At 51.5% G+C, this 26,268-nt stretch overlaps 5 protein-coding genes across 5 annotated transcripts; 4 read left to right on the top strand and 1 right to left on the bottom strand.

The window, feature by feature from the left end:
- Positions 1-1,987: 1,987 nt before the first annotated feature.
- BDV27DRAFT_122444 (RTA1 domain-containing protein) lies at positions 1,988-3,823 on the bottom strand. The gene is made up of 4 exons (XM_032065631.1): positions 3,625-3,823; positions 3,005-3,383; positions 2,695-2,938; positions 1,988-2,631 (listed from the first exon to the last, which is right to left on the bottom strand). Exons 1-4 carry the CDS (start codon positions 3,644-3,646, stop codon positions 2,212-2,214), a joined length of 1,065 nt encoding a protein of 354 aa, XP_031931462.1. The 5' UTR covers positions 3,647-3,823; the 3' UTR covers positions 1,988-2,211.
- A 1,473-nt stretch (positions 3,824-5,296) lies between these two features.
- BDV27DRAFT_122441 (acyl transferase domain-containing protein) lies at positions 5,297-10,905 on the top strand. Its single transcript, XM_032065630.1, has 5 exons — positions 5,297-9,490; positions 9,565-10,053; positions 10,120-10,235; positions 10,288-10,686; positions 10,745-10,905. The coding sequence occupies exons 1-5, from the start codon at positions 5,305-5,307 to the stop codon at positions 10,823-10,825; spliced, it is 5,271 nt and encodes a 1,756-aa protein (XP_031931461.1). The 5' UTR covers positions 5,297-5,304; the 3' UTR covers positions 10,826-10,905.
- A 442-nt stretch (positions 10,906-11,347) lies between these two features.
- BDV27DRAFT_168126 (uncharacterized protein) lies at positions 11,348-17,973 on the top strand (the record flags this gene model as incomplete). Its single annotated transcript, XM_032074688.1, has 12 exons — positions 11,348-11,974; positions 12,787-13,318; positions 13,389-13,618; positions 13,676-13,955; positions 14,007-15,055; positions 15,133-15,295; positions 15,954-16,077; positions 16,272-16,322; positions 16,385-17,068; positions 17,133-17,216; positions 17,288-17,668; positions 17,730-17,973. 12 exons carry the CDS (start codon positions 11,348-11,350, stop codon positions 17,971-17,973), a joined length of 4,449 nt encoding a protein of 1,482 aa, XP_031931460.1.
- Positions 17,974-19,322: 1,349 nt separating this feature from the next.
- BDV27DRAFT_168125 (extracellular metalloproteinase) lies at positions 19,323-21,455 on the top strand (the record flags this gene model as incomplete). The annotated part of the gene is made up of 5 exons (XM_032074687.1): positions 19,323-19,679; positions 19,730-20,124; positions 20,182-20,732; positions 20,792-21,206; positions 21,269-21,455. 5 exons carry the CDS (start codon positions 19,323-19,325, stop codon positions 21,453-21,455), a joined length of 1,905 nt encoding a protein of 634 aa, XP_031931459.1.
- A 456-nt stretch (positions 21,456-21,911) lies between these two features.
- Positions 21,912-25,908, top strand: BDV27DRAFT_168123 (FAD/NAD(P)-binding domain-containing protein; the record flags this gene model as incomplete). The annotated part of the gene is made up of 10 exons (XM_032074686.1): positions 21,912-22,095; positions 22,162-22,302; positions 22,398-22,514; positions 22,570-22,663; positions 22,733-22,991; positions 23,057-23,193; positions 23,242-23,741; positions 23,791-24,300; positions 24,349-25,110; positions 25,159-25,908. 10 exons carry the CDS (start codon positions 21,912-21,914, stop codon positions 25,827-25,829), a joined length of 3,375 nt encoding a protein of 1,124 aa, XP_031931458.1. The 3' UTR covers positions 25,830-25,908.
- Between the last annotated feature and the right edge of the window lie 360 nt (positions 25,909-26,268).

The following is a 26,268-nucleotide window of genomic DNA, read 5'->3' as shown; positions in this document are numbered from 1 at the left end:
TGTCACAGGCAGGCATTTCGCTGTGTAAACCAACATACATACTTCTCGTATATGATCAACCCCAGTCTCTGGTTCTATCTACCAGAAGAGAGGCAAAAGATTGAGAAAAAAAAAAAAAAAACAAAAATAAAAGTGCAAATCCAAATGCCCTCGGATGATCTCATCGAATAATATTACCAACACAACTCCACCGTAAGCCAACGGCCCCTTCCTAAACGAGGCAGTTCAGACTCACAGGATTCGGGAATTCGACTGCGACCTAGCCAAATATTGTCCTATTGGTGTCCTTCGGCTTAGTCCGTCTCTGCTATACTTTGCTACATCGGCTCCTTTAGTGAAAGTAGGAAATGATCTTCCTTATTATGGACCTCCCCATGTGGCGACCATGTGGCCGGTGCCCTATATTGACTTTCCTCAGTAATTTCTTTCGTAAGATGAACATACGCTAGGATACTAATCCAACGAGTCTGAGCAATGTTGGGGGCAGAGATCTGTACTGCATGTAGTGAATATGACGGCGTGATGTCTTTTCCGTACATATATGTAGAGGGCCCAGGGACGGGCGATGGCCCCTGGTGGTGAGAACGGATCGCTCATCTCCTCCTGTATCGCGATGAGAATGTCAGTTGACCCTAATTGCGCGATGATCACGTACGTATGCTCTTTTCAGACCCCTTTTCTCTCTCTTCCTTTACTGATCAGCTGTGGTTGGTGATAGTTCCGTGCAGGTCGTCGGCGAGAACTGGGCGAATATCGATGATCGGGTGGAGCGGCGAAGGGCTCAAAATCGGATTGCCCAGAGGGGATATCGTAAGAGTAAGTTACTGGACGAAGCAGGTGATACCTTGACGCCGTTAACCATGCCATATAGGATTGAAGAAGGAAAAGCTGGAAAGCGCCAAAGAAGCAGCAGCCAACGCTCCTAAGGAGGAGGAAAAGCAGCAACAGAAGCAACAGCAACAGCAACAGCAGCAACAAGCCTTACCCCCATTCCAGACCCCGGTGAAAGTCCAAACGCCTCCGGACTTTCAGCTCTTCTCTCCTCCTCTGGACGGGCTGTCCTTCTCCGAGTCGTGGACTCCGCCGTCCATCGATGGTTCCCAGCGACCGACGATGGCCGGCCGGGGCCCTTCTTACAACCCCATCGAGGAAGCCTACGCGCTGGCAAACACCAGCAATGGTCATCTCTCAAATTCCCACGGCTCTGCCGTCCCCGTCTCTGCAGGCACGGTTAAAGCCTCCCAGCCAATTCACGCCCCCACTCCTAGTATAACACCGAATCCCAGCCCTCCAACGGTTGTTGAATCCGTCCCATCACATTCCACACCCACGGGAGAGTCTTCACTCGCCAACACCGCCCTTCACCGGGCGGCTCTGTATGGGCACGAGTCTGTCCTGGGAGTGTTGATCAGTGCAGGCGCGGATGCTTCGATCGCCGATAGCGCGGGGCTGACACCTTTACATCTCGCGGCGATGGAGGGACATGCCCGCCTGGTGACGCTACTGTTGGATTCGCCGACCGGCAGTGGCGTAAATATTAATGTGACGACACGGGAGGGTGAAACGGCGCTACACCTGGCTGTGAAGCACCACCGGCCAGAGGTGGTGCAAGTGTTGCTCTGTCCGACGCGTCGCCACGCTCTTCAGGTGGACGCGCAGGACTGGCTGGGCCGCACAGCCTTGCATCTTGCCTGTCAGCGACATCGGCGTGACCTGGTTGAAATGCTGGTGCAAGCCGGGGCCCAGTTGGAGATCCGCGATCTCGAGGGGCAGACGCCCTTGCATACTGCATGTCTCGGCAAGAACATGTAATCTCTCTCTTCTTCTCCAGTGATATCCCCTTGATTGATTAGTTTGGCTTATGTCGTTCTTTCTTTCTTCTATTTTTACTTTTTACTTTTTTTTTTTTTCTTTTTCTGCCTTATTTATATCCTATTTGCTGGCGCCGGAGGCAAGTGGTTCTGAGGAATTCTATCCGGAGTTGTTCTTGATCTTTATAGAAGCATCACATTCGTTATCCATCCTGTATATAAGTAACCCAGATATATGTTGATATCCGTCAACTAGAGCACAACATAATAAAAATTGAAGTTCTAAAGACAAAGAAAAGGAACAATAAAAATATAGAAAAAGCAAAAACACATGAAAACAGACAGCCAGGTCCAGCCTTTTTCCTTATTCCACGCAGCCTCACATCGATCCAACCCATCCTCAACGAACATATCCATACTCACGACCACCATAACCTCCTCCTCGTCCCGACTCCACCTCGTTCAGGGGCCAGCGTCCACCGCCGTAGCCAGCCTCATGCTCCTCATGACTGGGGCGTGTGAGAGTGTATTCCGAGTCGTTGACAGCGGTATACTTCTGACTAAAGCCCACTCGTTTCTCCTGCTTCTTCGCCTCTTTCGCCTCCCGCTTCATCTGCTTCTTCTCTGAGCGCGAAAGCTTGGGGAACTCGCTATCGGGACCCGGCATCATCCGGCCCGGGTGCAAGACATTCCAGAGCATCATGCCAATGAAGATGGGGACACATTCAAGGATGTAAAACGGGGCCTCCTTGGTGCTCAGCACGGTCTTACCCGCCTGGTTCGGGTTGGCAAACTCGATAAGACGATAGATGATACGGGTCTACGTCGTCGCTTTTGTCAGCATCATGGTGATGAAGGGGTCAGGAACAAAAGGAGCACGTACCGTCAAGCATAGCAATGTCACATACATGCCATACACCATCAGTTTCCATCCATTTCCGCGCTCGATATTACGGTATCCCGACAGCATGCGCTTATGGAACACGATCAACAGAGCGCAGAAACAGAGGATGAAGAATTCCTGGATGGCGATACCGGCCGTGTAAATGTTCATCCCGGTCCGATTCAACTTCTCGCCGAAGCCGTCGGAGTCCAGAATACCACCGGTACCTTGGATGATAAAGGCGCTAGACCATGGTCAGTGTTCCCGGAATCGACAGGATCTCGCGGAGAAACGTGGAAAGGGCGCTCACGTTATATCGAGCCAGATGAAGATCTTGGCCATGCTCTCGGCTTTGATGCCTTTGATCTTCTTGTTTGGGGTGTAATAGTAGACCATCCGGCCGAAAACCATGTAGACAAACGCGTTAATCCACAGCGGGGCAAGCAAGACGAGCAGTTGTGCAGCAGCGAGGGTAGACGACTTGGTTTGGTCCAGCGTCGAGTAGGCGCGCATGATCAAACCCAGACATTCCCAACCACTGCCGACGATGATCACCCAGCAGAATTTCTTACGGTAGAGAATGGCCAGCGCAAAGTGGCCCACGAATGTCACTCCAAAGAGGACGGAGAAGATAATGGCGGCGGGGGGACTAGCACAGTAGGGATACTGAGCATTCTCATTGGTGAGATCTGCGTTAATTCGTCAGTTCTGCGTTGCTCATGATAATGGCAAAATTTAATTATAATAATGTTAAAAAATAGCAATCGTAGGGTGGGAATAAATATGGTAGTGTCAATAGAGATGTGGGATCGGGGAATTAAGAACGTGGGAAGCGGAGAATTGTGATTAACACGGAAAATAGACCAGAGAGAAAAAAAAAAAAAAGAAAAGACGCCAAAAATTGCACTAGAGAAATTAGAACGAACATACCGCACTTCGGTGATAAACCCATGTTGCTAATTGACAACCAGTGTCTGGCAGCAAAGGTTCTCCAGCGTAATCAAACTGAGAGGAATGTGAGTGAGAGGAAGAAAAAAAGATGAAGAGGGGAGGAGAGAAGAAGTTGATGAGATGCAAGGAAAGAAAAATAGCGATTACATGCTGCCATACTTAAACTAGGACGCTCACCCATGATCGACAGAATGACGGTGCCTAAACCAATTAGCCCATCATATTTTTAGAGAGCCAACACACGTCAGATTCTAGTTTGGGGAGGAAACTAGACGGGGATGTGAGGCTCGAGGGCTGCAGGCTGAGCCCACGCTGCATGTTAGCGCGTATGCGAAGTAAGACGCTTAGGGCTGACTTCCCGATTCGGGTTCGAAAGCGCGACCCGTTTCGATTAAATATCTTGCGAATATCTTCAAAAACAAAGAGAAGCGGAAATTAGCCTTGCAGACACAAAGAAGATCAGATCCATACTAAACAAAGAAACAAAAACACGAAGACCCAACGACTTAATCCACTATACTACGTTTTACCGCCACAATGTTCTCTACGATTAACGCCTCGTCCGCTTCCCGTTCCCCTTCCTTGGCCAGCGCTGGTTCCGCGGGCTCTTTTGCACTTGGCTCTGGATGGGCCACTCCTGAACTTCTCTCCACCTCCTCCACTTCTTCCCATGCGTGTCAGACCCTTACCATCACCTATCATGCCTTTGAGCATTCTCTCACCGTCGCTAGCGGCTCTTACCCCACGGCTTTGCAGCTGCGCGACGACTTCCTCCATGACCTGAGCAAGACTCCGGGTGATGAGGAATTGTCCTCGCTGGTCGAGCTTTGGGCTCGATTCCTCAGCTTTACTGTGCGCCGCCTGGAGCGGGAGCGCCGTGGGTTGAAAGAGGATGACTTGCGGGTGCTTCTCGCCACGGCGATGGACACCTTCGAGAGAGACATCCTGTGGAATCGGGAAGTGCATGGAGTGGTGAAGGAGCTGGACGCAAGCACCGAAGTGAAATCGACCATTTTAGCGGCCTATGTTCAGGCGCGTCATGCGTTGCGAAAGATTAGTCGGCCATCCCACCCGCCGTCGGCGCTTATGACGGCTGCGTTGGACCGAAAAGCGCACTTGTACACCGTGTTTGGTGGCCAGGGTAACGATGAGAATTATTTCGACGAGCTGCGCATGGTGTACAATACCTACCGGCCGCTAGTGCGTGACTTGGTCGTCTCCGCATCCAGCATGCTGCAGCGCCAGTCCCTCGACGACCGGTTCAGCCGCTTTTATCACCAGGGTCTGGATATTATCACTTGGCTGGAGCATTCCGAGCGGGCCCCAGACTCAGCCTACCTGATCTCCGCCCCACTTAGTATGCCGCTTATCGGCCTTCTCCAACTGGCTTGGTATCGCGTGATTGGGCGTGTTCTGGGGTCCACTCCAGCACAGATCCAGGCTGCACTCGCTGGTACTACTGGCCACTCGCAGGGCATCGTGACCGCAACGGTTACAGCCGTGGCCCAGTCATGGACCCAGTTTGACAACCTTGCCCTGGATGCCTTGCGCCTCCTGTTGGCCATTGGAGCCTACAGCCAAGACCACTTTGCAGTAGCCGAGCTGCCACCAGTCATTGTGGCCGATGCAGAGGCTCATGGCGAGGGCTTTCCCGGACCCATGCTAAGCGTGACGGACTGCCCTCTTGAACAACTTCAAAAATACGTCGACGCCGTCAATGCACACCTTTCGGAGGACGCCCGCATTGCCATCGCGCTGATCAATGGTCCACAGAGCGCCGTGCTGGCAGGTCCACCCTTGTCTCTGCATGGCTTCAACGTCTGGCTGCGTGGTGTCAAAGCGCCTGCGAAGGGCACCCAGCACCGCATTCCTTTCAGCAAGCGGAAACCTGAGATCAGTAACCGATTCCTCCCCATCACCGCCGCCTTCCATAGCAGCTACCTGGCCGATGTCTCCGACGCGGTTCTCGCCAGTGTCCCCGACTTGACCATCATGGGCGACGACCTTCGCATTCCCGTGTTCTGTACGCGCACGGGTAGTGACCTGCGGGCCTTCGGGAGCCAGAATATTGTTCCCGACCTCGTGGCAATGATCACTTCCCAGGAACTTGTCTGGACCGAAGCCACCAAGTTGCCTGGCGCCACGCATATCATCGACTTTGGCCCGGGAGGCGTATCCGGTATTGGGGCATTGACCAATCGACTCAAGGATGGTACAGGAGTTCGGACCATCCTGGCCACGGTCGCGGAGGGCACCAACACAGATCTGGGCTATCGCAGCGAGATCTTCGACTGGAGCCCTTCCCCCGGTCTGGCGTACGGTCAGATTTGGAGCGAGCAGTACCAGCCACGGCTGGTTCAGGTGTCTGGTAGCCGCCCAATGGTCGACACCAAGCTGAGTCGCCTGCTAGGACTCCCACCGGTTATTGTGGCGGGTATGACCCCAACCACAGCGGCCTGGGACTTCTGTGCAGCGGTAATGAAGGCTGGATATCATGTCGAACTGGCGTTGGGAGGTTATCATCGCCCGGACCAGCTTGAAACGGCCATTCAGCGTCTATTGCGAGAAATTCCTCCCGGTCGCGGAATTACCGTCAACATGATTTATGCTGCCCCCAAGGCAGTGCGCTGGCAGGTTCCGTTGCTCACACGTCTCCGGGCGTCGGGAGTACCGATCGAGGGTCTTACGGTAGGCGCTGGCGTTCCCTCACTGGAAGTCGCCACAAGCTACATCCGTGATCTTGGATTGCGCCATATCAGCTTCAAACCAGGTTCGCTCCCGGCGATTCACCAGGTCATTGCCATCGCGCGTGCCCATCCCAACTTCCCGGTCATCCTCCAATGGACTGGCGGTCGCGGGGGTGGACACCACTCTTTCGAAGACTTCCACCAGCCAATCCTTCAGGCTTATGGTGCAGTACGCAGCTGCTCGAACCTGATCCTGGTGGCAGGCAGTGGCTTCGGAGGCGTTGATGACACCTTCCCCTACCTCACCGGTGAGTGGGCGCAACGCTACAATCGGCCACTCATGCCCTTCGACGGCATTCTACTGGGTAGCCGCTTGATGACCGCCAAGGAGGCCCATACCAGCCCAGCGGTGAAGCAAGCGATTGTTGCGGCACCTGGTGTGGTTGACGAGGCCGACTGGGAGCAGACCTACACACAACCGGCAGGAGGAATTATGACGGTGACCTCCGAGATGGGAGAGCCTATCCACAAATTGGCGACGCGTGGTGTGCGTCTCTGGGCGGAATTGGACCGGACAATCTTCAAACTCGATCGCGCACAGCGTCTCACTCAGCTGCAGAAGCAGCGCGACTACATAATCCGCCGACTGAACGCCGACTCACACAAAGTCTGGTTTGGGCGCGACGAACTAGGGAACGTGGTGGATCTGGAGGAGATGACCTATGCGGAGGTCATCTCGCGGCTGGTTGAGTTGACATACGTTGAACTCGAAGGCCGTTGGATTGACCCTTCATTCCAGCAGTTTTTGTTCGATTTCCTCTTGCGCGTAGAAGCACGAATCGGTCATCAGAGAGAGGAGGAACAGGAGGGTGACGACATGGAGATTACCTCTTCTGTGGTCGCCAGCGTGGACGACCTTCGTGATCCCCAACCAGCTATTGACAAGTTCCTCGAGCAGAATCCCTACGCCGCTGACCAGCTCATGGGTACACAGGATGCCCAGTATTTCCTGCATTTGTGCCGACGACGCGGGCAGAAGCCGGTCCCCTTCGTGCCCGTGCTGGACGAAAACTTCGAGGAGTACTTCAAGAAGGACTCGCTGTGGCAGTCGGAGGATCTCAACGCCGTTGTCGATGGTGATGTTGAGCGTGTGTGTATTCTGCACGGACCAGTCGCAGCGCGTCACTCAAATGCAGTCGATGAGCCAGCGCGCAAAATCCTGGATACCATCCATGAGGGGCATATTGAGCGTTTGGAGATGCGGGACCCCGACTATTTTGAGGATGGGATCCCCATTGTTCATTGCTTTGGACCCTACCCCGTTGTCAGTGAGTGGAGCATGGCGCAGGCAGGTATCCACTGCGTCCCCGTTGGTAACACTGGTTCGCTTCTATACGAGGTATCTCCTGAGATGAATACCCCGATGCCATCGCTGGACCAGTGGTTAGCTGCGCTAGGTGGGACGCAGGGTGGCTGGCGCCAGGCATTTTTCAATGCCCCTACGATTGTGCAGGGCCGGGCGATTTCTGAGAACCCACTCCGCCGACTCTTCCAGCCGACGCGCGATTCCTATGTGATGGTCCAGACTGGTCACCGGTCCGACACGACTGTTTCGTTGTTCGAATACCGCCCACACTCTGAGCCAGTCAAGGTTGTCGATATCCGGGCTGACGAATCTGGGTCCATCACGCTGGAGATTATCAACTACCGTAACGCTGGTGGTGCGGCGATCGGCCTGCGGCTGATGTACCAGTACCGGCGCGACGCGGTGTACGCGCCCATCCATGAGATCATGGAGGGTCGCAATGAGCGGGTCAAGGAGTTCTACTACCGTGTGTGGTTCACCAGCTCGCAGCCGAAGAAGTGGACATCCGTGCACGATACATTCTGCGAGAATGGCCTAGAAGTCACAGCGGATTCGATTGCAGAGTTTGCGCACTGTGTGCAGAACGCGAGTGATGCATCCAGCAAGCGTCGTGGAAAGACCCTGTACGCACCGCTTGACTTCGGCGTTGTCGTAGGCTGGGAGGCACTGATGAAGCCACTCTTCTCGCACGAGCTGGATGTAGATCTCTTGACTTTGGTGCATCTCACTAACGGGTTCCGCATCCCGCCAGACGCGCAGCCGATCCAGGAGGGCGCTGTCCTTGAGACCAAGTCTCGCATTCAGGCTATCACCATTGAAGATGCTGGTAAGCTTGTGGAAGTGCGCGGTGACGTCTACCAGGAAGGGAAGGTCGTCCTCGAGTTGACCAGCCAATTCCTGTACCGCGGCACGCACACGGACTGGGAAAACACCTTCCGTAAGGTCGATGAAGAAGAAATGGAATTGTGCCTCAGCGGACCCATGGAGGTGGCCCTGCTGAAGTCCAAACCGTGGTTCAAGCCACGGGATGCTGACCTAGATCTGCAGGACCAGACGCTAATCTTCGTACTGCAGTCGACCTATCAATACGCCAGCAGGGACACGTTCAAGGCCGTTACCACCGTTGGTGATGTGCGTCTGAAGTCCTCACTGCCTGGTCGGTCTAGCTCTGTTGCCACAGTAGCCTTCTATGCCGCCACCTGTCGTGGCAACCCAGTCATGGACTACTTACAGCGCCATGGCAGCCCAGTCAAGAAACGGCACATGTTTAACAACCCTATGCCACTCACCGGCGATGGGTCGTCACTCATGATGAGAATGCCGGACTCGAATGAGGCCTACGCCCATGTCTCCTGGGATTTCAATCCCATCCACGTCTCGTCCTCCTTATCTCGGTATGCTGATCTACCGGGGCTCATCACGCACGGCATGTACACATCGGCACGTGTCCGTGGTCTTGTCGAGCATTATACTTGCGCGTCGGCCATTGGTGCGTTCCGTAGCTTCAACTGCTCGTTCACCAGTATGGTGCTCCCCGGGGATGAAATTGAGGTTATCTTCCAGCACGTGGGTATGCTGGCGGGCCGCAAGATCATTTCCGTCGAGGCGAAGCATGTCCAGCGCGGAGAGACCGTGCTGCGTGGGGAGGCCGAAGTGGAACCGGAGGAGACAGCGCTGTTGTTCACGGGCCAGGGAAGTCAGCAGAAGGGGATGGGAATGCAGCTGTATACCCAGAGCGAGGCTGCACGGCAAGTGTGGGATTACGCTGATACCTACTTCTCCGATAACTACGGTGGGTTTCAATTTATCATCTTCCCTGTCTTAAGAGCTTTTGGTTGGCTAGGGCTTTTACTAAACGATACTTAGGTTTCCGCATAACTGATATTGTCCGCAATGACCCAAAGGAGCTCACCGTGTACTTCGGAGGCCCGCAAGGTCGGCACATCCGCGAGAAATACATGAGCATGAAGCGAGAATCCGCGGGCACCGATGGAAACGTCCAACTTCTTCCGTTGTTCCCCGAGATCGATGAGGACACTGAGTTCTACACGTACCATGCACCCCAGGGGCTGCTGTCGGCTACGCAGTTCACCCAGCCAGCTTTGACGCTGATGGAATTGGCGATCTTTGCGGATCTCCAGGCGAGAGGATTAATCTCGGAGCGGAGCTCGTACGCTGGTCACTCGCTAGGCGAGTATGCAGCCCTCGGTGCGGTCGGGAAGATCTTCAGTGTGGAGAGCCTGGTGCAAGTGGTATTCTATCGTGGATTGTTAATGCAGTTCGCCGTGGAGCGCGACGACCGGGGGCAATCCGACTTCCGGATGTGCGCGGTTGATCCAAGCCGGGTCTGTGCGGGTAGGTGTAGTCGTCCTGACGCATCTGGCAGGTTGGATTCAGTCAGTACTCACATGGACTCTCTAGGCTTCGATCAAGCAGCACTGCAGCTGGTGGTGGAAACCATTGCAGCCGAGACGGGACAGTTGCTGCAGATTGTCAACTTCAACGTTGCAGGGTTGCAATATGTGTGCGCTGGACAGGCAAGCTTCAGTTCCTCTTCTTCTCTCCTGCTCACTCGCTAACTCTCCTCAGACGCAACCCCTCCAGTGTCTCAAATCGGTCCTCGATCACATCAATGCGACCGCTGCCTCTCTTCTCCCTTCGAACGTCCTGTCTCCCGACCAGCTAACCTCGCTAGTAAAATCACAAGTTGCTACTACCCAAACCAGTACAGCCCTCACGCGAGGCTGTGCGACAATCCCTCTCAAGGGTATCGACATTCCATTCCATTCCTCGCATCTCCTGCCCGGTGTGCCTGGCTTCCGACGCTGCTTGCTGGACTTGATCGACCGTCATGCGCTGGACCCGAAGCGATTGGTCGGAAAGTACGTTCCTAATCTGACGGCGCGGCCGTTCCAATTAACGAAAGAGTATTTCGAGATGGTCAGAGATTTGACTGGGTCTGCTGCTCTGATGGGAGTTTTGAACGAGGTGAGTTACCATTCCATATCGCTCGAGGTTGTTAGAGCAATGCTAATGTAGTCAATAGTGGGAAACCTATATGAGCACTGCTGGAACTTGTGGAATGGAAAAGATTGAGTCTGTTATTCAGTCGATGAAAGTGTTTTGATATTTTTTTTTTTTTTTTTGTGTACCCATGATTTGTTGATTTGTTGCTTTGTACCGATAGACCTACATCCTTCAATATACCCTCTACCGCACTGAACTGTCTAAAACAACACCAGCGTAGCATCAGATCGTATCATGGTAAACATCGGACGTCTAATATAGTGCTAAAATTGGTAAGGATGGGGCTGTTTACTTCTTACTCTCCGAGGCCTTCAGCTCAATCGTGGGGGCTTTTATTTATATCGCCGGTGGCCCCCATCATTTTCTTTTTATCTTTTGCCACAATTCCTCTCTCTCTAGCATTTCCCAATATACAATTATTGCCATGTCTGCCTACTCCTTTCTCTCCGCGTTGGGCGGCATTCTGCTTCTCTTTTTCGTCTATGACTCCAAAGCTATTCCTGGATTATGGCATGTTAGTGATAGACTCTGCATTTCCCGCCGTGTTTGACCTCAAATGAAGCATTGGGTTAACTATGACGGCATGATCACAAATTAATAGGCCCGAATTATCGCAATCCTCATGAACCACCTCGTTTGGAAGCGCTATCAATCCTCCTCAGGCGATGGTTCATCCGCCCTCTTTCGGCCCCTGCGGACCCGATCCTATTGCTCTCTGGCGGAAGTCGATTTCAACCTCCACAAGTCCAACAGCACATTCTACGCCGATCTCGATATTAGCCGGATCGAGTTACTACTGCTACTCTTCAAGGATGTTATTACACCATTATCTCCCCCATCGAGAAAGCCCCACAGTGAAAGAGCCCACAAAAGCGACGAGAAACAAACCGGAACCTTGAAACATCTCACTCCTGCTCTTGGCGGCGTGTCGTGTATCTTCCGAAGGGAGATCAAGCCCTGGCAGCGGTATGATGTCGAGTCACGAATTCTGTGCTGGGATGACAAATGGTTGTACATTGTTAGCCATTTCCTGAAGCCCGGTATGGCGAGCTCGGAGGAAAATATTCTTGCGTCGGCTATCTCGAAGTATGTTTTCAAGAAGGGTCGACGGACGATAGCACCAAAGGAGGTTCTCCAGTTCCTACAATTGTTGAAAGATGGCGATGATGCTGATGCTGATGCTGATGTCAACTCCAATGCTGACGCTCACGCTGATGCTGGCATTGGACGGTCGGAAATGGGGCCGAAGGTGAGAGGCCAAGACGATCAGCAGGAACACATAGAGATGAAACGACAATGTGGTCTAGCACTAGCAGCACATCTCGCCGCATTAGATGGTCTTCATCGCGTGGCATAATTGTTTCAGAGGGGCCTGAAGTAGTAGTCTTTCGTCAGAGGTTGGTGGGGGGTGGTGGGGCGCAGATCTGGCAGAACCTAAGGGGAACTGGTAGAGATTTGATGAGCCTGCATGTCATGTACGCCTAGACAATGAGTTTATAATATGATATTGGGAGTGGGATCTCAGTGGAGTGCCATTAATAGAAGAGGCGTCGTAAACCCTAAGTTGGGCGGCTCACCGTGCATATGAACTACCGTCATTTCGGGCCCACGAGCACCGCCACGAGTCAAACCCTCAAGTTTCAATTGCTGATGAACAAAAGATGATCACCCATGATCTACTTTCTATCTCATAATGTGGAGGATACGACCATAGATGAAAAAAAAAATAATCAAACGTTACTAGTTCACCGTCTCAATGTCTTCGTTCTGGCTCCATCCCAGAGCGGCGGCAGCATGCCCTATTGCTGTCGAAGATGCCTTTGGGCCTGTTGTCAGCCATGAGTGCAAAGATGGATTTGATTTCACATTATACTTCGAAGAGACCGTCCTCACACTGCCCGTGACACTCTTCTTTCTCTTCTGGGCCTTGCCACGCATTCACCACCTGAGACAACAGACGATAAAGGTGCAGGGAGGATATCGGTATTTCGTAAAGCTAGTATGATGCGCCCGAAGCGAAAGAGCTCATGAGGAAAGTATGAAAACTGACCTACTTACTAGGGTGGATATGCTCTGTTGGCCGTCCTCCAGCTAACCCTCGTCGGCCTCTGGGCGGCGCCGTCGGGAAAAACCACTCGAGCTACCGTCGCAACGGCAGTCGTGTCCTGGCTGGCTTCCATCATCTTCGGTATTCTTTCGCACTATGAGCATATCTGTACTATTCGACCTGCTACCATCAACTGTGGCTATCTGTTTCTTTCCTCGATCATGTCCTTGGCCGAGACCCGCACATTGTTCTTCCTGGAGAAGAACCGATCGATTGCGGTTCTCTATACGGTGACCTTGTGCATAAAGGTGGTGTTGTTGATTACCGAAACCATGTCAAAGAGGTCCCTTTTAAGACGAAACTACAAAGATTCACCTCCGGAATCGACCGTGGGGATTCTGGGAGAATGTCTCTTCTGCTGGCTCAACCCGCTCTTAATGCTCGGCAATCGCATGGATCTGACGGTTGAGCTGCTTCCCCCAATCGAGGACTCACTTCGGTCTACAGGGCATGGTGAAAGCGGGTTGCATGCGCTCTGGAGAAAGAGTAAGTTTGTTTGTTCTACTTCTGCGTTCTGCGCAATGACTCGGGGCTGATGACAGCGTTATAATTCTAGGGCCGAACCGGAATTCCCCTCACAGTTTGCTTTGGGCATGCTGTCGATACTACTTGGTTCCAATCCTGTTAGGCGTCTTTCCTCGAGCACTACAGGTGGCCTTCACGTTCGCACAGCCCTTTCTGGTCGAAGCAACCACGACCTGGGTGGCATCGAACGAGCTTACTCACCCCAAGGCACAGGGATACGCACTGATCGGTGCCTTTGGGATAGTTTACACAGGTATCGCGGTGGGTGTTCAATTTCCAAAATGCAGGAAGATGTAGATCTGATACTGACTATTTCAGGTTTCTACGGCCTTCGCCCATCATCAGGCATATCGAGTGGTCTCCATGATACGGGCCGATCTGGTCGACATGCTCTACAGTCACGTCATGGTCATGCGTGACATTGACGTCGAAACCAGCGCCCCCGTTACTCTAATGAGTGCCGATATGGAACGTATTTCAGGCGGTCTACACTACATTCACGATGCCTGGGCTTGTATTGTGGAGATTCCTATTGCGCTATATTTGCTATGGCGTCAGCTGGGGGTCGCCAGTATCGCCCCGATCATCGTGGTGTTTAGTATGTGATGCCCCTCCTTTTACTACCTCACACATCGCTAACGTGAAGTAGTTTGTATGGCCTTGTCATTGCTCATCTCTGGACTGGCCGGCCCTCGCCAACAGGTCTGGCTCGAGGCCATTGAGAAACGTGTTGATATTACTGCAAAGGTTTTGGGATCTGTAAAAGGGGTCCGCACGGCTGGATTGACCGACAAGCTGTTCAACCTCGTCCAGACGATGCGCGTTGAAGAAGTCGTCAAGTCCGAAAAATTCCGTCGACTGCTGATCCTGGTAGTTGGTGTGGCATACAGCAACGTCACACTCTCCCCGCTGGCCTCATTCACCATCTACGCCCTCATAGCACGACATAAAGGCAATGAAACCCTGACGGCTGCCAAGGCGTTCACATCGCTCACCTTATTCACTCTTCTTGCCACTCCAATCTCTAACCTGGTTGAAGCTGCAACGGGTGTCGCCACCGCAATCGGCTCCATTAAACGAGTGAACGAGTTTTTGCAGTCAGACCCACGAAGGGACGACGCACATGAACCCCGAGGGACTCGGAGCAACATCAGCATCCCCGCCAGCGTTTTATCTAGCGCACTGACGGAGATTGGAGTCGTCTACGACGGAAAGGGTATGTCGGTTGTGGAAGGAGTGCCCAGTATCTCCAGTCGTGAGAAGTTACCCTTGTACTACGAAGTCACTGGTCCAGTCTTTGTGGCAGAGGGCCGCAGCGCTGGCTGGGAAGAGGGCAAGCCAGCTGTCGTACATGATTTGACCTTTGAGATCCATCGAGGCACGGTGACGTTTGTCGTTGGGCCCGTCGGGTCTGGGAAGTCCACGTTTGTGCGTGCGTTGCTGCGGGAGACGCCCATTTTTTCGGGAGGGTTGAAGGCTGATCCCGACTCGATTGCGTACTGCTCGCAGACACCATGGTTAACAAACAATACCATCCAGGAAAATATCTTGGGAGAGTCACTTTTCGACCTGCGCTGGTATAATACTGTGATCGAGGCGTGTGCCCTACATGACGATATCCGCAAACAACCCAATAGGGATAAGACCATGTTAGGGACTCAGGGCGCAATTCTTAGTGGAGGCCAGAAGCAACGCGTGGTATGCCTCCTTTTATTTACTTTGATCTACAGCACCTTTCATGCATAGTCCTATACTGACCCAGCACATTACAAAAGGCCCTGGCTCGGGCTGTCTACTCCAGAACAGAGACTATTATCCTAGACGACGTCTTCAGCGGACTGGACCGCACCACGGAGGATGCGGTCTTCAATGCGCTGTTAGCCCCAGGGGGGCTTTTACGGAAGCTGGGTACGACGGTGATCATGACGACAAACAGTCGTACGTATTGCCCCGATATGCTTTGTACTCTTCACGCTATTCTAACAAAGTGCCAGCCTCTCGCCTCTCTGCTGCGGACCATATCATCGCCCTGGGCCCATCAGGCAACATCATGGAACAAGGAACATACAAAGACCTCCATTCCAGAGCCGACAGTTACATTCGTAGTCTGGCAGCCCTACCGAAACGGAAGGCCACGGTCCATCTGGAGGCCCCCGAGATCCCGATCCCAAGGGCTAGGGCCCGGAATCGACTGTCCCAGAACAGGTTCTCGCAGCGGTTCTCGCAGAGGTTCTCTCAGCAATTCTCCCACCAATTTTCTCAGCGTTTTTCCCAGCGGTTTTCTCAACAGTTCTCACAAGATCAGTTTTCCCAGATTCAGTTTGGCCAAAGTCAGTTCGTGCCAAACCGCCTCTCCCAAAATCGGCTCTCTCAACATCGCCTCTCATTGGCGAGTCCAGAGGTTCAATTAGAACCGACACCGCAGGAGGATGGGCGACGGACGGGTGATATGTCCATTTATTGGTACTATGCCCAAGTCCTGGGAGTGTTCCGGTCAGCAGTGTTTGTTCTTTTGATTATGGCCTATGTGGTTACCATTACATATCCTTGTGAGTGTCGTCGAAATGGTGAAAAGAGCGCTTACTGACGAACCTAGCCATCTGGGTGGAGAAATGGGCAAGTTCAAATGTTGATCATCCCAACGAGAGACTGGGATATTGGCTCGGGATTTATGCGTTTATCGCCGTTATGGCCACTTCTACACTTGTCACTTCCTGCTGGTGAGTTCTCAGATCCGGAACTGATGTCTAATATTTAGCATTTCCCTCGTGCTGATCCCAACTAGGCACCTGATGGCGAATCTGGTAGCTCGTGGTGCCCGAAATATGCATGCTGAGCTCCTGAAAAGTGTCTTAGAGTACGCCCCCCCCCCCTCTTATTGTCCTGTCTTTCGCTTCCTCAGCTAACCATTCAGTGCCCCGATGTCATTTTTCCAGACCACCGATCTAGGCAACACGACGAACCGGTGAGTACCAGCCAAAGCAGCTTCACATAGTGAACGGGAATGGTTGCTGACATTTCTCCCAGATTCAGCCAGGACCTGCAGCTGATCGACATGGAGCTCCCCCTCTCTGTCCTGAATACGATCCTTACCTTCTTCACCTGTGTTGCCCAAATGGTAGTCATTTGCACCGCCACGGGCTACATCGCCGCCACCATCCCAGCGTGTATAATCGCCTTTTATTTTACCCAACGGTTTTACCTTCGCACCTCACGACAAATCCGATATTTAGATATCGAAGCCAAAGCCCCGCTGGTCTCCCACTTCCTCGAAAGTCTGAGTGGCCTGTCCACCATCCGGAGCTACAAGTGGGAACACCATTACCGTCGACGCAACAGTAAATTGCTCAACGATTCCCAAAAGCCTTTCTACCTGCTTTTCGCCATTCAACGCTGGCTCGAACTGGTCATTGCCCTGATGGTGGCCGGGTTTGCCGTCGTCCTCGTATCCATAGCCGTCGCCACGCGTGGGAAGGTTAGCGCGAGCTTCATTGGATTGGCACTGCTGAATATTGTCACCTTTACCGAAAACTTGCAGGGTCTAATCAAACAATGGACAGTTTTGGAGACATCCATCGGGGCAGTGGCACGAATTCGTAACTTCAAGTCTACTATTGAGTCGGAGCACCTGGAAGACGAGACAGCGGTGCCTCCGCCAGATTGGCCAGCCCAGGGAGCAATCGAGTTCAGCAATGTGGTGGCTTCCTACAAGTATGACTCTATGTCTTCTCGTCCCTTTTAGTTTGTTCCCCCCGCTAACATACGGCGGTAATAGAAACTCCTGGACCCGTGCACTTGATAATATCTCTCTATCGATTAAGCCAGGCACCAAGGTTGGGATCTGTGGTCGCTCCGGAAGGTTTGTTCTCATCCTTTGCTCCCCCCTTATAGAACCTCTTTTGTTTGTTCCAGGCTAATAATAAATCACAGTGGAAAGTCTTCACTAGTATCTTCACTCTTCCGCCTCATTGAACTGACCAGCGGGACGATCAATATTGACGGGCTAGACATATCTCTGCTGGGCCGCAACCACCTGCGCGCTCAGCTGAATTGTATCCCCCAGGAGCCATTCATCTTGCCCGGCTGTTCGGTTCGCCTCAATGTGGATCCTGGCATTTCAATCCATGACGACATCATCATTGATGCCTTAAAGAAGGTTCAACTATGGGATGCCGTTCGAGGGCTCGGTGGCCTAGATGCTACAATTTCGCCTGATACTTTCTCCCCGGGCCAAAAGCAACTTCTTTGCTTCGCCCGCGCGATGGTACGACCGGAGGGGAAGATTCTAGTCCTCGATGAGGCGACAAGCAGGTCAGTGATCCCGCAGTGTGATTTTCCTTCTGATACGATAGTTAACCTGACCGTCCATTAGCATCGACACCAAAACGGATGACCTCATCCAGTCGCTCATCAGGAGTGAATTTGCTGATCATACTGTCATCGCCATTGCACATCGACTGGAAACCATTGTTGATTTCGATGAGATTATTGTCGTTGATGCCGGGCGCGTCGAAGAGCAAGGTCCGCCGGCGGTTCTGCTCGAGCGCGGAGGAGCATTTGCGGAGTTATATTGGGATAAGGATCGGAGTTCGGATAGGACTCCTTTAAGGCTTTAGACCTGGTGGTTGTTTTCGATCGTCCTTTGTCTTTATTCCATGTTCAGACCTTGCCTTCCCTGTTACTTTTTCTTTTTTTCCATGTTGGTGTACATATACATGATTACGATAGATAGCATGCGCTAGCACCTTTTATACTATACCTCTAGTTGAAGGGCAGAATCAAATGTCATATTCTTCAAATATCATTGTTGATCTTGAGGCTACTGCTCATGACGGGTGTATCGAGCTCACGTCAGAATGGATCTTGCTTGGCCTACCTCGACTTGTGAGAATGCCCAATATCTGTTAGTATTAAGCCCATGCCGGGCAGAATCCGGCCTTCGCCGTGAATTGACATGCATAATGTGTAGCCCCTGACTGGGATCCACTTCTTGTATGGCATGTTTTCCTAGTACATTCAGTATACTTCGGCAATTCCCCCTCCTCAGGAATTACCATTTTAGGCAACTTAGCAAGGAAATTCCTCACGTGCACATACTTCGTGATAGGCGACCTTTGTATACATTTGTGGCCCTAGGTCATGCCGGGGTTTGTACAGTACATGGTTAGCGCTCGATATCGGGCTTGGCATGATGTCTGAAACTTGCGGCACAGAATCTCCTGACCATTATTGGGGTTAGATGACAAGGATAGTTCATGGAAAGTGTGAATAGTGGGGTAAAAATGCTGTGGCCCTGTTCTGTGTTCTGGGGACTAACAATTTGGACGTTGATAAGCGCCGCCGAGGTTTGTACCTGCATGTAACCCAAGAGAATGCCAAGATGATTCTGAGGAATCACCGTCTTTCCCCCATTGGACACTTGCATAAAAGTCTCGGCATTCATTTCCCGCATCACAGAATTGGCGCTAAAGTGGTATTAAGAGCAATCTAATGTCTTAGCAACCTGCCCCATTTGGGAAGACCCTGAATAAATGTATCGGAGAGCCGACGGAGTGGTTTCTTCAATGCAATGTCGCAATTGCTTTGAGGAGATACCTATTATTCAATGGCCCTGGACATTCTTCTCAAGCTCTTCACGGAGTGGTCTACCCCCGGGTGATTGCTCCACCCTGAGGTGCATGAAGGTAACCCCGAGCAGCTATAGATGAAGTTTGTCGGATATTGCAGGAGTCTGAATGTGCAGGTGATTGCTGTATTAACCATCATGATGGATGGTACACAATATGTCTAGCTCCGGGGTTGTCTCGGGCCAAGAAGAAATGCTTCTTTGCGTTGGACTCAGCGTGTCGAGATCTCCAATTGACCTGGTATAAATAATACCTGCGCGTCGCAGCATTCAAGGCAGAATCATTCCACAGATCATCTTCTATCATTTGCATTAAATCCAACGTCCTCGTAGTCCACGATGCGAGGTCTTCTACTGGCTGGAGCCCTTGGCCTACCTTTGGCCGTCCTTGCGCATCCTACTCATCATGCACATGGGCTTCAACGTCGCACAGTTGACTTGAATTCTTTCCGTTTGCATCAGGTGGCAAGGTATATCAACGCGATTGAGTCTTCAAGTGATGTTTCATCCTCGTTCTCTTCATTCGTCGAGCAAAGCTACGTGGAGACGGCCACTCAGCTCGTGAAGAATATCCTGCCAGACGCCACCTTTCGTCTCGTCAAGGATCATTACATTGGCAGCAATGGGGTCGCTCACGTCAATTTTCGTCAAACAGCCCATGGCCTTGATATTGACAATGCGGACTTCAATGTCAATGTATGTTACCGCCCACCTATACTCTGTTCCATGCTAACCGCATCATTAAGGTTGGGAAAAATGGCAAGATCTTTTCTTATGGCCACTCCTTCTATGAAGGCAAGATTCCTGATGCCAACCCTTTGACCAAGCGGGATTATACCGATCCTGTGGTGGCTCTCAGGGGAACCTCCGAAGCTCTGCAGCTTTCTATCACTCTGGATCAAGTGTCCACTGAGGCTGCCGAGGACAAAGAGTCCTTCAATTTCAAGGGAGTATCCGGCACCGTGTCGGATCCCAAGGCTCAGCTAGTCTATTTGATGAAGGAAGATGGTAGCCTTGCTTTGACCTGGAGGGTGGAGACCGATGTTGACAGCAACTGGCTGTTGACGTACATTGATGCTAATACCGGCAAAGATGTTCATGGTGTGGTGGACTACGTAGCTGAAGCGGACTACCAAGTATAGTGAGTATTCGAAGGGTGTTCATGGGATTTGACAATTAGACTGACACATACGCATAGTGCATGGGGCCTGAATGATCCAACCGAGGGCTCTCGCACCGTCATCAGCGATCCATGGGATTCGTCCGCATCTGCATTTACCTGGATCAGCGACGGTGAGAACAACTATACCACCACTCGCGGTAACAACGGGATCGCGCAGTCGAACCCTACTGGTGGATCGCAATACCTAAAGAACTATCGGCCTGATAGTCCCGATTTGAAATTCCAGTACCCATATGCGCTCAACGCGACACCCCCAGAGTCCTATATCGATGCGTCAATTACTCAGCTTTTCTACACTGCCAACACGTACCACGACCTGCTCTACACTCTGGGCTTCAATGAGGAGGCTGGTAACTTCCAGTACGACAACAACGGAAAAGGAGGCGCTGGAGGAGACTATGTGATCCTGAATGCCCAGGATGGCTCTGGCACAAATAACGCCAACTTCGCTACGCCACCCGATGGACAGCCCGGTCGCATGCGCATGTACATTTGGACTGAGTCCCAGCCTTATCGCGATGGCTCCTTTGAGGCGGGTATCGTGATTCATGAGTACACTCACGGTCGTATGTATCCTCTTTGAACCCCAGGATAAGACAGTCTCGACTAACACCACGGTACGCAGTCTCTAACCGCCTTACCGGAGGACCAGCCAACTCCCGCTGCTTGAATGCCCTTGAATCCGGTGGAATGGGTGAAGGCTGGGGAGACTTCATGGCCACGGCAATTCGGCTGAAGTCCGGCGATACTCACTCGACCGATTATACTATGGGTGAATGGGCTGCAAACAAGAAGGGGGGCATCCGTGCTTACCCATTCTCAACCTCCTTGGAGACCAATCCTCTTACCTACACTAGTCTCAATGAATTGGACGAAGTGCATGCTATCGGCACCGTGTGGGCTACTGTGTTGTACGAGCTGCTGTGGAACTTGATCGATAAACACGGCAAGAACGACGGCCCTAAGCCCGAGTTCAAGGATGGAGTTCCGACTGACGGCAAGTATCTTGCCATGAAGCTGGTGGTTGATGGCATGGCATTGTAAGTGACAACCCCGTCCTCTCTCTCTTCTACCTAATCCACGAACTAATCTTGGCATTTAGGCAACCCTGCAACCCCAACTGCGTTCAGGCTCGCGATGCCATCCTTGATGCCGATAAGGCTCTTACCGATGGTGCTAACAAGTGCGAGATTTGGAAAGCGTTTGCTAAGCGTGGTTTGGGTGAAGGCGCTGAATATCATGCATCTCGTCGGGTGGGCAGCGATAAGGTGCCCTCCGATGCTTGCTAGAGTTTGTATATTAAAGTTATTATTGGCGGATTCATGGAGGCCGTCAATTGTTTGATAAATATAACAACCTTTTTTAATTCTTCATCTCCCTTAACCTGACCTGCTGAACTGCATGGATGGGATGTGGTATACTACCTTTCGATATGAAAACGTAGAAACCTAACTCAACTAATGTATTCGAGACCACAGATAGCCAGCATAACCCTGGGGTGATTGGATAAGCGGCGCATCGTTGTCACTCGGGCATTGGATGCATGCATGCAGTCTCACCTCAGCCGGCTTGGATGCCCGAGCAAATGAGCAACGTTCATTTCCTCCATTTAGGTTACGGCACTATGTGGCTGAAAGCATCTGGTGAGCTTTCACTCCTCCAACTTATAATGATTCAATCACCCCCGTTGCTCTCCATTGCTGTCCCGCCCAGCATCTGCCCACATATCAGCGCCACAGACTACAATGGCCGACTCCAACAACACAAGGCCCGATGATTACCCTAGGTTGAGTCGTTCTTTTCAGTCCATGAAGGCAGCCTACGACGTTGTAGTCGTTGGCTCTGGTTATGGAGCGGGAGTTGCGGCGAGTCGAATGGCACGATCTGGAAAGAGCGTCGCAGTGCTTGAGCTGGGTTGGGAGTGGCGACGTGAGTACAATCCGAGTTGTATTCTCTAGAGTTGCATCCTGATGTGATGACCAAACTGTCTCATAGCTGGCGCATACCCATACACTTCAGCGCAGTGCCTGAAAGAGCTGAACATTTCCGGAAGTTCAAGCTGGCTGTTTGCAGGCAAACCCACTCAATTATTTCAGTTAATCCTTGGCGACGGACAACACGCTTTCGTCGCTCATGGTACGTTGGCATTGTATGGTTCCTAGTTTGTAGCAAAGTCTTGTCAACCCTCAGCGTGGAAGTTCAATGTTGACTGTTAATATCACGACCTGCAGCGCTTGGCGGTTGCTCGCTTGTAAATGCTGGAGTCTTTCTTGAAGCAGATCAAGGAACATTGCAGCGGGGACCATGGCCACCAGAGATCAAGAATGACCCCTCCGGGCTTCAGATGTGTATGTGACCCTTGTATCCTATCAAGGGGCCGCTCCTTGACACTGAGCGCACTAGACTACTCGCGTGCAGCAGATATGCTGCAGCCATCGACCTATCCGGCTAATCATCCACCCCTTGCAAAATTAGAGCATCTACGCAAGCAAGCTACGTACCCAGGAAAGGAAAGGAACTTCTACTGAGTACCGCTGACAACATCCTTTAAGCGTGGTCGCAATAGCGCAGGTGCCACGATACAGCCAAATAGTGGATCAGGAAATGAATGCACTGGTCAAAACGATGGATCTAAACACTCGGTCGCCACCACGTACCTGACAGCTGCTTGGTACTGGGGCGCTGAGATCTTCTGCGGCTGCGAGGTACGGTATATTGAACAAGCGCCTGATGGCCACGGATACTTGGTCTACTTTGCCTGGCATGGACGCGGGAGATCTGCGTTTGAGGAGGATTTCAAGACTCAGCTGTTCTGGGTAAAGGCTGTAGGTCCTACCGCGATCTGGGGCTTTATCATTTCAATGGTTAATCTTTTCTATCTCGGATATAGAACGACCTATGCTTTCTTGGCGCTGGATCTTTGGGGACCACAGAGATCCTGCTTCGCTCAAAGAAATATGGCTTGTCAACTTCTCCAATGATTGGCAGGAACATGTCCAGCAATGGAGATATGTTGGCCTTTGGTGAGTTGAATTGACCTACAGCTGTAATTGTTTGCTGATACGATGGACTAAGGTGCAACGGTAACGATGAGATCAATGGAATCTCAGGAAATCTGACGGGTCTTAGCAATGGCTCTGGTCCATTGATCACTGGAGTAATTGATAACCGAGAAGCTAGTTCGTCGAAGGAGACTTTAGCAGGCTATGTCATTGAAGATGACTGTATTCCGGTGCCATTTTTGCCAATCACCCAAATCATGCTTATGCTGCAAAGTCTCAGAGATTATACTTCCCCTGGGTTTCACGGTCCTATGCAACACTTTTGTAAGGCTTTTGCAGGTATCAATTCCCTTATCCTGGGGCCCAGAGTGCCAGGGGGCGCAATCCAACGCACGGCAACATATCTAGTTATGTCTCACGACAGCAATGAATTGACGTTGACCTTGACGAATGACAAGCCATGCTTTCGAGGGCCTGCGGAAGGTCGTTCTGAGAATCGTGCTCGGATATTGAAGATATTGCGCACCATGGTAAGTCGCACAGGGGCAACACTAGGGTATTCATACTTCTATGGTAAGGTTGTGTTGCAGGGATCTTAAGCCCCAGCTAAGATATGAAGTAGGTCTTTATGAGGATGAAGTTACAGTTCATCCTCTAGGAGGCGCTAATATGAGCAGAGATGGCACAGGCCGTGAGGGTGTCACAAACCACATCGGCCAAGTGTTCACAGGTCATGGAAGTGCAGTCCATGATGGACTTGTGTGCTGCGACGCATCGGTTATTCCGACTTCTTTGGGTATTAACCCTCTTGCAACGATATCTGCACTCGCCGAACGATCGCTTGAGAAGATTTCTCAAGAGTATAAATATCCTAACAATATGTCGAGTACGAAGGGTGGTCTGGATACCAGCTCCGAACCAAGCGTATCGACCCATGACCTGCCTGACCCTCAGGATCACACAGACGTATATGAACAAACCAGATCTATTGGGTGGCAGTTTACAGAGGCTTTAGTTGGATACGTCAGCACGCAGCGAAAGAATGTGGATTTTGTGGTGTCTGAGGCTTTAGGGAAAAGCGCGTCATCTGAGATGCGTATGTTCCTTACCATAGAGATTTATCGGAAACGAGGTAGGCCCACCACGATATCTAGTATCTCTAACAGGCTTACCATGATAGGCCCTGACAAGCGTGGATATGAGGGTATTTTTACCGGTACCGTGTCTTGCCGTCCGCTATCAGCCGAAACGATGAGGGTTACCGAAGGCAAAGTGCGGTTTTTCGACCAAGCAGAGACAGAAGCAGAGACAACAACTATGGTATATTCATTACAGTTACTTTCAGTGGAAGGTAAAGTCTTCCAAGCTGAGGGTCACAAAGCCATTGACTCAACCGCATCGTTCTCACCGAGTGAGATGTGGAAGGCTACAACTAAGGTCAATGTTCGCATCGCACGAGAAGACTCGGCGAAGGTAGAAACAGGAGTCCTTCACATATCCTGGCCCTCATTCCGACAGCAGATAAAGACTTTTCGCGCTACAGAGCCGTTAGAACTAAGCGCTCTTTTCGCATTGCTCGTCTTTTTAGTATACTTTGCCCTCCGGCTAAGCATGTTTTTCTTTCGCCCCTTTGTTTCAATGCGACAACCTGTGAATTACCTCCGTAATACCTTAGCAGCGAAACGGGGACCCTCTACCCAACTTGACGTGAGGGCTAAAGATGGTACCACGGTGCTTCTTCAGGTATATGAGCCATTAGCAGTCACCGATGAGGGATACATAAACGAGAACCTTGGTGATCCTCCAATCCTGTTTTTACCCGGAGTCACCGGTGTTGGTGCGAGACATAGCATCTTTGCTCTTCCTTTCCAGCGTCGCAATATGGTGGAATATTTCACAGCGCGCGGCTACCAGTGCTACGTATTAACACCACGATGGGGCTGTGACAACAACATAGCAGCGGAATATACTGTGTATTAATGCCGCTTAGATGTTGCAGCAGCATTGCAATACATTTCAAGTCGAGAGGAGCAAAAGCCTTACGTGGTGGCTCACTGTCAAGGGTCTGTAGCCCTCGCGATGGGGCTGTTGGATGGTACCATTGATGGCACGCAATTGCTCGGTGTCACGGCGAACTCGGTTCTCATTAACCAAAGGTTCGCTTACTGGAACTCAGTCAAAGCTGCCACGCCTCTCTTGATTCATCTTTACGAGTCCCTCGCGGGAAGTTTCTTTCCAATTGGTACGAGTCACGACAACCGTCTTATCCAGAGAGTGCTCGATGTCGTCCTACGCTCGTATCCTGTCCGTCGACGTCGAGATATATGTACATCGACTGACTGTCACAGAACATCATTTGCATTCGGGTTATGCTGGAATAATGATAACCTCGATGCTCACATCCATGAAAATATTGGCCAGTTTTTCGCAGGTACTCACACAAAGATTCTCGAGCATATTACCCGCATGGGTACTCGTGGCGGATGTTTGGATAACCAATTGAACCCACTTATCACCCCAGAAAATCTACGACGTCTACATGGCTTGCCAGTGCTGTTTATCACTGGAACTGCGAATGAGGTATTCGATCCGGAATCAACCCTGCAAGACTATGAGATGCTCCGACGACGATTTGGAGAGCATCTCTATCGCAGATTCTAGGCTGAGGGATACGGACATTTGGACACGATTGTCGGCAAGTCGACCGCCGATGATGTCTACTGGAGGATTACTGATCATCTGAGATCGTGCGTTCGGGACCATGCTCCAAACCTGTCCCGCGGATCGAAGGCCAAGAATACAATCCATGTTAGGGACCAGTATGTGCATCAGAGTGTCGAAGCGGCCAGTGAAAGCTATTCCCAGAGCACTCTCGAGAGACTTTGGCTGAGCTGATCTTCCATCAATGGAAACGTACCCACAGTTCAGGGCGGCGGAGATATGAGAGATATCACGGGGACAGGTACATACCCGGCATGATATCACAGCGGAGAACACATGTCCCAGAAGCACCAACATAAAGGATATACTTTATATTCACGTAAGGACGTCGATTGTACAGTCAATGCTCATGTGCTCAGTCTTCCTACATAGTTGTAGA

The sequence above is a fragment of the Aspergillus caelatus genome, assembly GCF_009193585.1.
Source record: "Aspergillus caelatus strain CBS 763.97 unplaced genomic scaffold BDV27scaffold_23, whole genome shotgun sequence".
Lineage (NCBI taxonomy): Eukaryota > Fungi > Ascomycota > Eurotiomycetes > Eurotiales > Aspergillaceae > Aspergillus > Aspergillus caelatus.
Note: the sequence above shows the minus strand (reverse complement) of the source record. Positions and strands in the feature narration are given on the sequence as shown.